Below are 16,688 nucleotides of genomic sequence, written 5' to 3'. Positions count from 1 at the left end.
GGGGCTGTGAGGTGGTTGGAGCGACACGATGGTTCAACACAAAAAGGTCAGTTTTGTGTCATCAGCAGTGATGTTTTCTGTTAAATGAACTCAAAACAGTCAGCAGCAGCAGACTTGACTGCATTGTAAGTGAATGGGTGAACTATTTGGTGCAACCTGGTTACCTCACAGTATAAAGCAGATTCTGGGCTGCAGCCTTCCTGTGAGGAGTCGAGTATCTGAAAGCATAAACAGTATAAATGAATGAATGAATGAATTAATTAATGAATTCTATCTCTATTCTACACTATTCGCTATTCTTTTTTTTTAATATTTTATTTTTCTTAATTTTGTATGTACAAATAGTCACATATATTTTTTTATACATGTTCGAAAATAAAAATACATTCATTCATTCAGAAGTAACTAAATAGTTCACTGTCTGGACTGATCACCAGTAATGGAGCATCATGTGCCATCATTTCATTTGCCATCAACCAACAGGCGCTGTCACGGACGGCTGCCAGTCAGATCGCTTGAAGAATTTTGAATGAATAAAGTTATCTATCTATCTATCTATCTATCTATCTATCTATCTATCTATCTATCTATCTATCTATCTATCTATCTATCTATCTATCTATCTATCTATCTATCTAGCAATGATAACAGTCTCCCGCACCATCAGGAAAACAGTGTTGAAATGTCATCATCAGTGGTAGAGTTTCAGAGGAGGACTGTGTGTGTGGAGGACAACACTAGTATGACACCGACTTCTTTCGGATAAAGATGTTACTCTACCTGATCTTACTGGATGTGTGGTAATTTACTTTTTCTTTAAAATAATCTGTTTCTGGGGCCCCAAATACAGAGCCACAGCCCTTTGCTGCAGGTCATCCGCCCCTTCTCTCTGCCTCCTCATTTCCTGTCTATCTCTACTGTACTGTCAATTAGGCAAAAAGCCCCCCCAAAAAAGAAAGAGAGTCTGTTTGTGTTGAGGCTCTGTGACTCATAGACACCAGCATTCACCAACACCACCCAAAACACGGGAGTGGTCATTAGTTCACACATCACTGATAACAAACTTACAAATGTCCATACTCGGGCCTAACCGCAGCAAAGAAAATGTTGATAAAGAGATGGAAACCACCACATGTTCTAAACGTGTCTCTGTGGAAAGTATCATTTTATGAAATTCTGTTATTAGAAATCTCCAGGGCCCGAGTTCAAATGGCAAAGACAGAAACTATACAGAATTTGGAATTGGCAGCTGAGGAAGTTAAAGCTCTGTTTTGAGGCTACTTGAATGTATCTGAGAATGTATATTTACAATGTGTATATTTTATTTTATTTTATTTATTTTATTTTTCTTTCATGTAATGGTTTTCATAATTTCATGTTACCCTCATGATAGGTGGAGGAGTAAGGGGTAGAGATGAATGGAAATGAAATGAAATGAAATAAAAAAAAGTTGATCACAAAAAAAACAAATGTCCATACTGTGGTTACAAGGTATTGTATGATGTATTTCTACTTTGCGCAGTGGTTAAACCTGTTGAAACTTGAAGATGACCATGAAGTATCACCTGTGTGACCTGACATTGTGTGTGTTTAGTTGCACAGTGCTAAACAGCACTGGGATGGATTTTCCATGGACGGTATATGTGTGAAGTTTTGGAAGGAGAGAGCGACCACTCCTCTGCCCTTCAGCACCAGTGATCAGCAGCTCCTCTTTCTGTTCCCTCATTAGAATTCTGGGTGAAAAGCAGAACAGAGACTAATGGACACACACATGTAAAACACCCACCCACACACACACACACACACAGTTTGATTCTAATTGGGTGACCTAAAGCCACTGATATCATCTGCTGTGGTGTGAGACCACAATCTCACCCAGTTGGACCGGCGGCCTCTGCAGTCACACCGCCTCCGAAGAAGACCGGAGGAGAGAGGGAAGGAGGAAGGGTGGAGAAAAGACAAATAGAAGACAAACTGGCCTAAGAAGAGGAAGGAGAAGAAGAGGAAGAGCGGCACAACAACAACAACGACGGCAACAACAACAAAAACACAAAGTGGCGCTGAGTTCATTAATTAGAATTTCAAATTGGACAAACTCAAGATGACAGCGTTGCACTTGTCAAATCAGATCATGCCCCAGCAGGATGAGAGAGAGGGAGGAGAGAAAAGGAGGCACACAGCTCAGAGCCAAACACCACCACCAATGGGTGCCATCTCTCCCTCTCTCTCTCTGTCTCTCTTTCTCTCTCTCCCCCCTCTCTCCATTTCCCCCTGATTATGCCTCTGTCCCTGCGTGAATGTCACGGCCGCCTTAACAAGAAGTGACAATTAAAACATCATCGGCATCTCTAGGCTGAATGGGAGCGGCCTGCCGGGGTCCCTGATCTCTGTGAGGGAGGGGGGAGGGAAGGGGAGAGAGAGAGAGAAGGAGTGAGAGAATAAAAGAGATGGAGGAGCTGCAGGGAAATATATTATGAGCTGTTTAAATGGAGAGTGAGAGATACTTTGGCAACATATCTGAACTCTTAATAAAGCCAATAAAGCTCAATGATTTGAACTGTGAAGACTGATATGTGTAGTAGAATCAGGATGCATATGTATACATGGGGGAACAAAGAGAACAACCATCAAACATACGGCACACGTCATAAACACGCTGAATTACCATGTGATGACACATTCGGCAGATATGGAATAAAACCATCAACTAAAGCACACAAATACTGTACACTATTGCTTTGCAAAACCGAACCACAGCCCTGTAATAAATTAGATCCCTGTCAGGCATGAGTCATAAGTGTAATGTCTTTGTTGACACTGTTTCAGTTTTGGGCTAAACACTGCTTTTTTTAATTTATTTTTTTTACAGTAGATAAATGGGTAACACTTTATAATAAGTACACACTATTACGCATTAGCATGAATAAATACTAAATTCTTCATTTATAACGCATGAATAGGCCTACTCATTAGTATGGAGTTTATCAGCAGTTTGTGCTTATCAATGATAAGTAAAACATTTTTTAACTGTGTTAATAAACTACATACTAATGAGTATTCATGTGTTATAAATGATGAATTCCATATTTAAAGGGACAACGAGGAGTTTTGGAAAAGCGAAGCGTTTTCACACTACATTTATGAGCCTCCGCGCGCACCGTACATTTCTTTGACCGGGCGCAAGACAGACTCATGTTTTCATTCATCAATAATTAAAGTCAGAGGTTCAAAGAGGTTCACATACCACCGTAGTTCCGACCATAAACGGCGATGCGGCTGCGTTATTCTCATGATTCGCAACGAAGGAAACGCTGGTCGGCTCGACCAGCACTTCCGCCACCACTAATAATAACAAAATAACGATAGAGACAGAACGATATATTTATCGAAAATGGGCCCATTAACAAGTGTGGGTAGCGGAGATTCATCCACATTAACGTGAGACTTTTTTATAACCGAATAGAAACTCCTCGTTGTCCCTTTAATGCTATTTAATATGACATATCTAAAACATCAAAAATATTTTATATATACACACACACACATATATATATATATATATATATATATATATATATATATATATATATATATATATATATATATATATATATATATATATATATATATATATATATATATATATATATATATATATATATATATATATATATATATATAGTGCATCAACTGTGAACATACTGAACTGTTACTGGTTTGTAGATCACATAACAAAATAAAAACTGAAATATCAAAGAAGAGAGCAGAATGAATTATAAGGAAAGAGACAGATTATCATTAAACTATAAGTCAAAATATTAATACTAAATAATACATTTCATTGGTGCAGTTCTCAAGAGGAGACTTTTGATCTGAATGCAGTCGATGGTTTTGATTACAGATTTAAACATGGACTGACTGGTGTAGACTTCTGAGTTTTTCAGTCTAACTTATCATCACACTACATCAAACATTTTGGCAAATAGAGTCTGAACTCAGACTGTGTTAAATCAGCACGTCGCCAATCTCTTCCTCACTTCACACCGTCGCTTACTTCAGCGCTTTCACATAGTTAGAAATCATCGCCTTAGAGGTTAATCTGCTCTCTGAGTGGACAAGCAGCCGTCCAATCAACACTTGTCAAATCACAGTAAGTATCTATGAAGCAAAGACCAATCTGCTGCTATGGTTTCCAACTATCATTCAACATGCCCCGAAACTACCATGTCCTCACCTGTCTGAGCCTTATTTATATCAGACTTGATGTAATATTAACGATCCCTGTGGGTGAATGAGGCAGTCGAGACTGAAAAACAGCTTCAGAGCTAATTATTGTTGAACTGTTGTGAGCAGTTGATTGAAAGGAGAGGAATCTACACCAGAGATATGAGCTGGTAGTCCACCAGTGGCCTGGATTGAGCTAGGCTGGGGTCTGGCATTTTGGAGTATGTGCTGTGTATGTGTGTGTGTGTGTACTTGCTGGGCTCTGCACCAGCTGTGCCGATGCAACACAAGGAAGGAGCTGCAGCCAAAATGAGCTGTCTTCACAAAGAGCCAAAAATCATCCAGCATGCCACTGGGTACCCCCTCACACACTCGTATGTCCACACACACACACACATGCACACGCACACATATTCTGTATGTGCATCAATTGCCCCCACAGACGCAGACATGCAAACAAGAGCCCAGTTAATGAGGCACGATTTTGGTGGTGGAACACCTGAGTTTTCTTTTTTTCAATACTACCTATAAGTGTATCCTAAATGATGTTGCAAGTGTGTGTGTGTGTGTGTGTGTGTGTGTGTGTGTGTGTGCATGTGTGTGTGTGCAGAGCCAAACAGCCAAGTGCTCTCCGGTTTGATGGTTTTCTGTTATGACTCCATTATACTGATGGCTTTGGTTCTGTTCCAGGTTCTCTCTCACTCTGCGTGTGTGTGTGTGTGTGTGTGTGTGTGTGTGTGTGTGTGTGTGTGTGTGTGTGTGTGTGTGTCTGTCTGTGGAGGATCTCAGATTTCTTCATCCTGTCCAGAGGTCAACCAGCACATACACAACCCACTGGACAGCACCAAACTACTGTAAAACAAAGACAACAACGACAACATCTGAACACTCTGTTCTCCCACTCTGAAACATGAGTGAACATGTTTCATTCAAACAATCTTTCTTTGTCAAATCAAGGTCTTTGAAACACAACGTTTCCCACCTATTTAAACAAAGGTGTGAGGTGTGAGTGTTGATGCTCTTAAAACACCCTGTGTGAAAGAACAAAAGCTAAACTACTTAGGACACTGATAAAAAGGACAGCTAGCACTCTAGTTTACTCTCTGAATTTATTAGTTGTGAGAGAAGTAACATTTCTTGATTACATGGTAAGACATATATATATTTAAGAACGCCATATATACAGTATGTATAGGAGGAGGGTTAATAAAATATATTTTCTGTATTTTAAATATGATGTTGCCAACAAATAATAAAATCACTGCATTAACAGCACAGAGGAGAGACAGAACAATTAAAACAATCAGGAGGATGATCACCATGACTGAGACATTTGAAGAGAAGAAAACACTTGAAGGAAAGATAAAACCAGAAACATTTTGTTTTAAGACAGGACAACAGTTTGTGCCAAGCCTCTAGGACACCGAGGATCTCAGGTTGTGTACTGATGAGTACAGAGCTTAGAGGTCTGAAATGTAACTGGCTTTAAAAGTGATCAATAAAATCTTGAAACACATTGTAAAATGCGCTGGGAGCCAGTGTGGAGATGCTAAACCAGGAGAGGTGTAGTAACGTCTCTGTGTTCTGGTTAAAAGCCTGGCAGCAGAGTTCTGTGCAGTCTGAAGACGACCATAAGATGTTTGAGAATGACTAGTAAAGCAGTAATCCAGGAGCTATGAAATAAAATAGACTGGAAAGGAGTGCAATCACATAGCTTGGATCTGTTCAAGGGAAACCAAATCCTCTACAGGCTCGCTAATTAACACATTATATCTTGTGTGTAGAACTCGTGCAAACGTGAAGTCTAAAAATGACAAACTGCAGTTTTATGGGGGTGTTATGTGTTGGACTGATTCTTGGCCTTGTAACAGTGACTTCCTGGAGTCTTGTCATCGCTGTGAGTGAATCTGCTCATCCAACGCTCATGAGGAGTTCAAAATAATCTCATTACCCAACTTGTGAAACTATTTCTTTAAAATAGTCCAAAAGTTCCACGTTTCCTGTGTTACACTGAGTGATAGAAGTATACAACAGTATTAGTATACAGTATAGTATTTAGCCCAAACCTTGAGAAATGACCATGAACACAATACTGCAGACTGTACAGTAGAGTATGGTATCAACTAAAACTGTAAAGGAACATTTTCCCTTTTAAAATGCTTGGTAAAACTGTTTCTTAGCACCTTTTCAACTTCAACTTCAACTTTGTGAAACTATGATTTTTCAATGTATCTTTTCATACCAGACTCACAGAGTTAAATCCCTTTACAGCTGGTTTGTAACTCTGACACAAGTTTTATGAAATTTATGTAACTCTGGTATTGCACATGTTTCTTTTCATGTTGTATCAAAGCTACAGCTGTTTCCTGGTGTTGGTTGGAAAAGGAGGCAAGAAACAGTGCAAGTTATTGTGCAGTATTGCATGAGACGTTACCCCTCTTTTGTTAATTACTTTGGACAGTTGTGTTTGTCATTAATTACTTTGTATGACATACTCACGGCTCAGACATTTTGGTTTCTAAGCGTGTTGCAGCTGCGCTCAAAATATTGCACATACACTTTTTCCTTATGACTGTACATGCACAGTATGTTTTTGGTTGTTGCGTAACAATCCATCTTTCTGTGCGCATGTGTGTGTGTGTGTGGGCCAGGCTCCTTCATCGTCACTGCTACACCAGGAAAGTCCAGTCACTGGGTGTGCGGCCATACTGTAAGAGAACGAAGGTCATGAAAAGGTTATGACAGTCTTTGGTCCTCTGGGGCCCGAGCGGTGAAAAAAAATCTCTGAGCCGCTAAGCACTAAACTTCTCTCGCCGCTACTGTGTAATTGCGAGCAAAACACAAATCAAAAAATGAGATCAAATATCCGTAAGCAAATCTGCAAACTCAGCCACTAACAGAACACAACACAACAGAGAAAAGGCACTATAATAAAAATCAAAACAAAATGTTCCCCAATCCATGACAGCCGCGGAGACAAATCCAATTATTTGTGTCTCATGTTGCAAATTTGTTCTAATGGTCGAAGTGAGAAAGTAAATAAACGCCTGCGAAGGGGAAACAAAAGAATGTGATTTCTAATTAACTTGAAAGAGGAACAGCAGGGCGACTTAGTAAACCCATCTTTCATCTGCTGCCTCAGACCACTCGTTTGTTTGTTGCACAATGTTGTCTTCAAGAGGGGCGGGAGGACGAGTGTGTGTGGGGGGATAACACTGAGCTGCTTCCCTCCAAATGAAATGTCAACAGATTTAACAGCACTGCGGAAGGAGCGCTGTGTTTTCCAGCGTTTTGTCGATTTTATTGTTCATTAAGCTTTGCTGCCGCCCATTCCCCCCCTCGCCTAAATCTTCTTCCTCCTCCTCCTCCTCCTCTCCCACTTGTTCCAGGCTTCATTTGCAGCATCTTAGCTTTGAAGATCACAAAAGGCTGAGGCAATAATTGGGTTTGTGCAATTACAGCAAGCTTAATGAGAGAATCCAGGAGTTTGTCTTGCCCCTATCTCCAACTCTCCACGCTTCGCCATTAGGCTGACAACTGTCTGCCTCTTCCCCTCTCTCTCCTCTGAAGCACTGTCGACCAGGGGAGATGTTATCGCACATAGAGATGTGGTCAACAAATTCATAACACACATCACGCATGCATACAAGGCCTGATTGATGGAGGGAGCAGATATGCTAATCATCAAGAGGAGAAGGGAAAGACAAAGCAAAGGAAAGGGCAAAGGTCACAGTTAAAGAGATAAGTGTTTGGAGGACGTTTAGGAGTGCAGAAACTTCTGTCTAACTCATATCTGAAAGTGTTGTTATACCTCCCCAGTCAAGAATATCTTTAAGAGTAGTCAGAGACCAGCACATGGGAGAGTGACAGAAACATGGAAACGAGAGAAGAAGATTGACACCTACAGGTTGTCAAAGATGACTCACAGAAATAAGAAGAAATCCACTTAGTTTTTCGATAAACAACAGAAAAACATGAACTTCACTGAGGTGTCTATCTTCCATGGAGCACAGGTCAGAAAATGAATTAAATATCAAGCTACTTTCTGTTTCTGTATATATATATATATATATATATGTATCAGGCTACAAACTCAGTAGTGTGTCCATGTCAGTTATAGCCTTATGATTTCCTCCTTCCTTTCATTTCACTCATTTGAAGTTTGGGGGACATATACTGTAACTCGAGGGTGTCTTGTGTTGTACAGTATATTAGTTTGGTTCTTGTGTTGCTTTCTAATCAATGTCCTGTGTGAGTTCTCTAGCTTCACCCTGCTTCTCTGTGCCAGGACCAGATTCTGAAGCTGAGACTGTTTGCTTTAGATTAGATTATTTTTCCTTCGTGTTATTTTCATACAATGCACAGGACTTGCAGGTTATCTGTTAAACATGCGCAACTCCCTCTGGTGAGGAAAGCAGCTGTGAAAAAAATCCTAATCTTTACAAAGGCACCTGTATTTTTTTAAGATGAAGATTTAGACCAAGAACCATCTTAGCTTGACCATAATCTCAACCATAGGAAGGCCTGACTCGTTACCAGAGAGAAAAAGAGAGAATACTAATAACTGACTCATTACACAGCACAATAACAGACAGTCAGCGATATATACAACACTCATTAACACAAATCAAGCCTTCAGCAAGGAACTTTATGAGCGCGTTTAAACCTGCAGTGTTGTGTAGACTGTAGAGGTGGTGTGTTTGTAGGCCATAGTACCAAATCATTACTCATTATCTAATAAGATATTTCACTATTATGTACTTGCAGGCAACATAATGCATGTAGTGGGTGTGAAATGAATAAGGACCGATGGGGTTTGTAAACAGAAAAAGAAAAAGGATAATTCCATCTCACTGAGTTGCAAAATAAACACAAACAATACTGTAATGCATTTATAGAGATGCAATATAAATTAATATTTAGAGGGAGGATTTGTGTTTGTTTAGTTAACACTATTTGTCCTTTTCTATGAAGCCCCTTATGGATGGTTGGTACGAATGTGTGCATTTAGGAGGTTGACATGTGACAAAATATACATGTGCTACTGTGTTGTCACTGCTGCTGCAACTACAGCCACCTGTTATTTCCTAAGCTGCTGTTTCCTCACCTACAATCACATCACTGAAGGCTTCATTTAAAGTAACCCGTTACTAAATGAAAACAAAGTCCTGAGGGTGACAGGGGTGTAAAGAACACAGCTGTTCAACCAGCTGTTAGTGAGCTAGGGGGATCTTCTGTGGGTTGCGTGTATGTGTGTGTGTGTGTGTGTGTGTGTGTGTGTGTGTGTGTGTGTGTGTGTGTGTGTGTGTGTGTGTGTGTGCATCCACCAACCTGTATATCCGTGAGTTCCTTTGCTATTTGTGAAGTCAACTGTGAGTTTTTATCCTGACAGGGCATGTGCAAGGTCTAAAACACACAAAAACACAGTTTTAATAATAATGTAATTGGATCTGTGAATCTAATTTAAAAAATCTAAAAAATAAATAAATAAATAATAAAATAAAAAAAACAGCAGCCATTGGCTTCTGATGACCTTCCAAAGATGAAAACTGCCCATGTGGTCACATGAGACAATGAACATCATTCATCACATTCTTAACCTCGTAGCTTTGAAATTAATTACATGTAATTACTTTCTACATACATCTATGCGCTTTTAATATGAAGAAAATATCTAATGAAGACAGATCATTTTCCTGCACAGTGTAACTAACATAATGGAATTCACAAAGTTGAATTTCCTTTATGTTATCATACGGCAGAAATAGGTCTGTCTTATTTTTTCAATTGACAATTCTGTTTGTTCAATACAGAGGAAGCAGCTGTTTATCCTATCTTAGCATAAACAGAAACAGAGTCAAACAACAAAACTCACTCATTAATTTGATTGAAGCAAATAGCTCCAGGATAATTAAATTGTCTTTTTTTTATTAGTGATTATTATTGTGATGACACAATAAGTGACAGAAAAATCCAACCATTGTTTGGAAGCTTAACAACATCATTTACTACAAAATGCAGAGGCAGTGGGAAAATAGATTCATGATGAGGAGTTATAAACCCTGCTGCTCTCAACTTGCTGCTATAATTGTGTAATCAATTAATGAACAGAGAGACACATGTGTTGGTCTTACCTCTCCCTGGTAAATAATGTGCCCTATGGGGCAGATCATGCAGGCGGTGCCAGAGCCAAACATCTCTTTGACCCGCTGCTCCTTCAGAGCACAGCTCAGCTGGCTCATGGTCAGGTAGCGCTCTGACACTTTAAACTCACCCTGAGAGAAGTGAAGAGCAGAGAGACTCAAAAAGAATGTAAGGAAAATTACCCACTTAGGCTAATCTTAGAGCTGTATAATTAATATTAATATAAAGACTGTGTTACTAAATCCTGAACATGAGAAGGAAAGGCACATGACAACTAATGACAAGTCAGGTGGAAGAAGAATTCATGCTGATGTCTGACTCTGTGTGTGTGTGTGTGTGTGTGTGTGTGTGTGTGTGTGTGTGTGTGTGTGTGTGTGTGTGTGTGTGTGTGTGTGTGTGTGTGTGTGTGTGTGTGTGTGTGTGTGTGTGTGTCTTTCTCACCCTTTGCCTTGTCAGCTCCAGGATGCTCTGTCGGGTTATTCCTGGGAGGATGATGCCATCCAGAGGTGGAGTTGCAAGCTCCTCCTCTGAAGACCACAAAAATAATCAAGAAATACACCACCGTTTCAGGCAGCAATTAATAAAAAGTCCTGCAGCTGTAATGAAGCAATTTTACCAGTAGAGGTCAGTAGAAATATTTAAAGAAAGATGCTTCTCTTGAATTTTTTTTTTTTTTTTTACATGTTCCACAACTGATAATTTCAACACATGTCTGAGCACAACTACACATCCCCTTAAACCACTCACAGTACATTTACTGACTGTGACTGACCAAACAGGGCTGTGGTATTGATGAGGACTCACCCCCATTCTCATTAATCCAGTGCAGGAAGATGTTCATGGTTCCTGCCTCTGTGATCTGGTGATCTTCTCCATACAGCCACAACACCTGTGGGCATCCATAATCCTGTGCCTCATACTGGGCAAACAGAGCACATCCATAGTTCCTGCAGATGTCCACAGCAAAAGTTGCAATCACTTCATTATCTTAGAATCTACAGCACTGCATGCAACTTCAATAGTGATGTTAGATTAGATAAGTGTAAGAACACAAGGATATTCAGTGCTTATATTAGGGCTGAATAGATCTAAATTCACTCATTTCATTTCAGAAAGAGATAGTACAACTTAGTTATTTTTTATAATAAATCAAATGAAACCTTTAAGGTTTCCAGATATGCCCACTGGCTGACTATTATATATCAAAACATCAAACCCACCCTCCCATCTTGCAGTCTCCTGTTCCTCCTTTCCAGGCCCGAGTGTACTTTGGATCGGCCCACAGAGAGAGAGCCTCGGCCTCGCTGAAGTAAGAGCCTACTTGACACAAGATCACATAGAGCAAGGCACTGGCCGGCTTCTTCACACCCAGGGAGGGCTACCAGGAGAGAGATGTATATTTCAGATTCCATTCACTGTAATTAAAGAAATTAATGATTACAGAAATTCATTAACCCCCCTCACCTCAGTGCTGATAAATGTTGGTCTTATGTACAGACTAGCAGAGTCTGAGTTAGGGACCCAGTCCTGGTCAATCTCTACCAGTCGTCTGATGCACTCCAGCAACTCTGCCTGATCAAAAGCCTGAGAGAGACAGAGAAATATGACAGTAATTTATTCTTTAGTGCCACCTATCCTTTCATCAGTCCACCTTCATTCATCCATTTCATTGATCTTACAGGTAGACAAGCTCTTTTAGCAGACTTGGCCATGCGGTTCATGTTGAGCATCGGTCTGAAGAGGCGCAGTCGGTTGTCGTCCCCACGGTACGCCTTCAAGCCTTCAAACAGCTGGTGAGAATACATCATCACAGGCTTAATTTGTAAAATAAAAGTTAAAAAAACCTCTTTATTCTGTCAAGAATAATATTATTATAATAATATTCTGGTGGAGAAACACATAGTAATTGATTAAGTTAAAGTTGTATCATAAGTGTTATATAAGTCCTCAAATGTAAACATACTTTGGGCCTCAAACACTGGAAATAGCAAGCAAGTAAAACACCAAGCACATGGTTTTCCTTGTCCCTATGAATACTTTAAATATTTCTGATTTGCCAGAGCTTGATTGAAACATAATTTCAATTGTACTGCATATTGGGTAAGTAGATCTGCTGAGTCAAATTTCAGACATTTGACACATCCTGGTGACCACACCTGTATGCCGTAGTGTAGTGATGAACAGGCTGGGTGGAGAGACAGGTTCCCAAATGGCTTGATGAGCGGAGCCTGCCAGCCCTCAGTCTCGCTCCACTCTATAGTCAGCATGTGGTCAGTAAAGACAGTCCCGAAGGAGTAAACCACGTCAGGTTGGGCCTTTGGAGTGGAGGACAGCTGGATGACTAGGTCGGCTGCCTGCATGGTTAAAAAAGAGGAAAACAGTGTTGTGTTGAAATGAATGTGAACATTTTGTGCAAAAATCCAGTCTGTATTAACTTCTTCACTCACTGAAGACTGAATTCACAGTTCACATTCAGTATGTCTGCCTAACGTCTTTCAAGTTAAAGACAGATTATATTCATGCTGTCTTCATTCAATCAAAACTGAGGGAACGTTAATAAAATGAGGAATAACCTTTGTCCTGCTTCTTAAAGAATAATCCATAACACTATCTGTTTCATGTTATGCAGGAACACAGTCAGGATCTCTACAGATGACACCACTCAAAATCAAAAACAGTGTCCGTGCTGTGGACATGAGTGAACACTTCCTTCCATATTTCCATAAATTGCATCTTCCGGTTTGTTTCTTTGGTATTGAGAAAAACAAAAACAAAGTGACTCCTTATTTATAAAAAGTGTTCTTTTATGTTTAGGGTGGGTAGAACACTTTGTATAAACTAACTCACTCCTCTTTTTTTTAGGTAGTTCAGGCATCTGATTAGGAATCCTCCCGCATTCAGAGATTTTCCAGGCCTGTCCAACTGGGAAATGACCAAGAGGTGGACCCAGAACTGGCTGGACTGAACACTTTTAGATGGATGAAAAAAAGATGTTTATAACTGCATTCACACTGTCTTTCTCAATTATCTCATATCAAATGTCATGACTCGATGCTGAATAGGGTGGCCCCATATTAGCACTGAAGGGGCTTGAATCATATTCATCCAGTCTCCAACTCCGCTGCGTCCCCATGCTACTTTTACAGAGCTGCAGCAACAGCAGGCTGAGAGAGATGTGTCATATTATTCGAGAGCTGTGAGGAGAGAGACAGTTGGGAGTGCTGTCCTTTCCTGCTGTGCTGTAAAACTCAGTTATGTGATGTATGTGGCCCACCATTCACTAGGTTCCAACTGGCTGGGATTAGACTGACCCTTTATCCCCTCTCTTCTTGCAGAAGGTTGCTTGCACTATAATCCCAGATTACAGTATTGGGAAGTGGCAGACAACCACAACACAGCACTGTGTGAAAGTTCTGCTTTTTCTTCTGGTTAATCTTTTTTTTTTTTACCTGTTCACTTTGTCTCCAATTATATTTTCAAGACACAAACAATTGTGACTTTAATTCTTATTTTCCTGTTTAGCAGCTAAACCTTCTCCGATGTATTTTTCTGCCAGTAGCCATAAGAATATCCACTCCTACACCATCTTCACACAGCCCCGTCTCCCATGATAGCACAATAACACAGTACGCCTAGTTGTCAGTAGCACTCGGAATGGGCTGTAATCCCTCTCCACAGTTACCTGCATCCCTGAGTTCACACACAGTCCAGCCAATGTTTGGTCAGGATTAAGTGGCTATAAATACGAGCTTGGTTGAACAGCCAACCATCTTCTGGTGTGTAAGAGAACAGCAAAGGAAGTTAGCGGGAGTACAGGTCTTTGAAAACAAGCACTGCTAGTATCTTTTGCATTATTAGTGTGTCTGCCAGCACAGGCCTCAGGGTGCTGTGAGTGTAATGCGATTACCCGCTAGATGAAAACAGTAATTAACTTTTTCAATGGTGGCGAATGATGGCACATATCTCCAGACCAAAGCCAACACTCATCCTTGTGAGTGTTTGTGTTTGTACATGTCCAGCTTAATCTCTACCTGAGCCTGCTGTCTACTGCTCAGGCGTCCAGGGTCAGAAAACAAGCAAAGCTCCAGCGACTTAGCGTGAGCTGGGAAAGTGGATTCTGTTGAGCAGGCTGCACCAGGAGGAAGAGGAGGACGAGTACCAGAGTGGACACTGTGTCCTTCCGCCTTCAAAATGGTGACACTGTGAATATTATTCTGTTGAAATGGCAGGTGAGGGCTAAATCATTAGCCCCCAGAAAAGACTTGCCCAGGTTGACAGCAGCGCTGGGATTTCTGCTGGATTTACTGTTCATGTGTTTGGTGCCCGGACAAGAGCACAGGTGATGGACTAGCAGCTCTCGGGGGGGCCTTACAGTGGTGCTCGGTGCAGCATGAGGACAAGAAGCAGTGCTGGAGCATCTTGTATGTGGAGCAGCATGGGGGATTTTTGAGCATCAGAGAGCCAAGGAATCATCAAGATGCTGCAGGTGGAGCAGCTACTGAGGGTGGGTGCTTTTAAATCAAAATGGCATTAAGGCAGTGGCATTTACCAAAATCTATTAGAGCCGTTTTTTTACCATCCATTCAAACCAAACAGCTACAACACATTGAAATAACTTGCTTCATTTACCTTAAAGCTTGGGATGGTGTTGTCAGCCATTTAAGTGGTAGACAGGGAGCTGCTTTCCTGTAAAGACAAGAAAATCAAGCTCTTAGTTCTTCTGCATGAAAGCTTACAAATACACAACACATATAAATACAGTAGGACTGCATGAAAAAGGTGTGACTGGTCAGCTGACTTGCTGTAGGCTACACCATGAACAATTACAAGGAAATATGTAGGAGAACCAGCTTTTGTCCAAGATAACAATGAACATAAGAGTCCTCCACTAACTTCACATTACCAATTTGTATAATACCTTCTCCAAACATAGTGTGAACTTATCCCATTGATTTCCCCCGATTTTTCTTGTCTGTATAAATATTTTTTAATGAACATGAACACATGATCAATTCTTGCAGTTATGTCACATCATATGATGAGCCATATTATTATATGTATAGTACTTCAATTACTGGCATATGGTGACACTGAATTAAAGCAAAGTGTGTGCGATGATATCAGTATTGACAGCTTTAGTAGGCTATAGGTTATTAATATTGTGTACTTACACTTACTGCCAGATTAAAGCACTGCGTCACCAATATTTATCCCCAACATACGTACACCTGAGTATAGTCTACCGGCCTGTTGCAGGATGAGTTACCTTCAGAGCAGGAGAGGCGGCTGACCCAAAGGTGGCTGTGATGAAAATGAAACCGGCTGTGCACCTCTTCAAATTGTCCCTGCTAAACCGCTTACTGCTCACTCAGGTTAAAACCAGTCCCTTTGTTGTGCTGTAACAAATATCCAAATTAGTGCGTCAGAAGAGCAGCTGACCCCGGACTCAACGGGGACTTCATTATTTATTTGTTAAGTGTGTTCTAGATTCTTTTTATTCAAATGTAGGGCCTACTTTGTTTGGTGGACGAGCACTGCGGTGTTTTCTCTGTCCGCGTGGCGGCGGTCGACGCTCGTCAGTGCAGTCAATTTGTTTTAATTTATCAGACTGAACACCGATACAACTCACCACAGTAGTAAATGTAACGTTGTGCTGTCCCATGTTGTTTAGTTTGGTGCTGTTGTGTCGCCGTCGAGCCACAGGGAGGGGGTGCTGCCTCATGTTTTTTTGTACCATAGTGCACAACCGCGGAGGTTTTAACTCTCTCTGGCGCGAGCACCCCGGATTTCTAACCACCTGTGCGCGTGCTCCCCTGTTTGCGCCTGGAGTCAGTTAGACAAACATTCTGTAGCAGATAGATATTACACACTCAGCCAGGAGACAGAGGCTCTTTGAGGGGGTAACACACAAGGTGAGTCTTTTTCAGCCTTGTCTGTATGGACTCGCTGATGAATAATACAATTTTCCTGTGGTATTTGTCGTAGCCCGACAGGTTGTACATTTTTTTCTAAGTCTGCAGATTCTCTGTAATGAAGTCAATTATCATATCGAATTTCAACCTGTTACTTCAGCTGAGAGGAGTTGTAACTGTAATTGAAAGGGATGACATTGTTTAGTATCCGTGTTGAATTTAATTAATCAGCTCATTTGCACACCTGGGGGTGTAAGTGCATTGTGCTTTGAGTTATTCAATGTTTCCACACTTATACGCCAATATGTAAATCAAGTTTGCATTTACAATCATTTCTATTGACTCTCTGATCACAATTTTAGTCTTTTATTGAACTGTTTGTGTTGTTAAACAGATTAAAGCTTGATA

General features: G+C 40.6%; 1 protein-coding gene across 1 annotated transcript; it reads right to left on the bottom strand.

Moving 5' to 3' along the window:
- Positions 1-6,893: 6,893 nt before the first annotated feature.
- On the bottom strand, positions 6,894-15,027 carry bcat1 (branched chain amino-acid transaminase 1, cytosolic; the record flags this gene model as incomplete). Its single annotated transcript, XM_083999718.1, has 10 exons — positions 6,894-6,932; positions 9,556-9,630; positions 10,359-10,499; positions 10,810-10,895; positions 11,173-11,315; positions 11,589-11,746; positions 11,833-11,952; positions 12,048-12,158; positions 12,525-12,722; positions 14,998-15,027. 10 exons carry the CDS (start codon positions 15,025-15,027, stop codon positions 6,894-6,896), a joined length of 1,101 nt encoding a protein of 366 aa, XP_083855844.1.
- Positions 15,028-16,688: the final 1,661 nt, after the last annotated feature.

The sequence above is a fragment of the Trachurus trachurus genome (assembly GCF_905171665.1).
Source record: "Trachurus trachurus genome assembly, chromosome: 23".
NCBI classification, from domain to species: Eukaryota; Metazoa; Chordata; class Actinopteri; order Carangiformes; family Carangidae; genus Trachurus; species Trachurus trachurus.
Note: the sequence above shows the minus strand (reverse complement) of the source record. Positions and strands in the feature narration are given on the sequence as shown.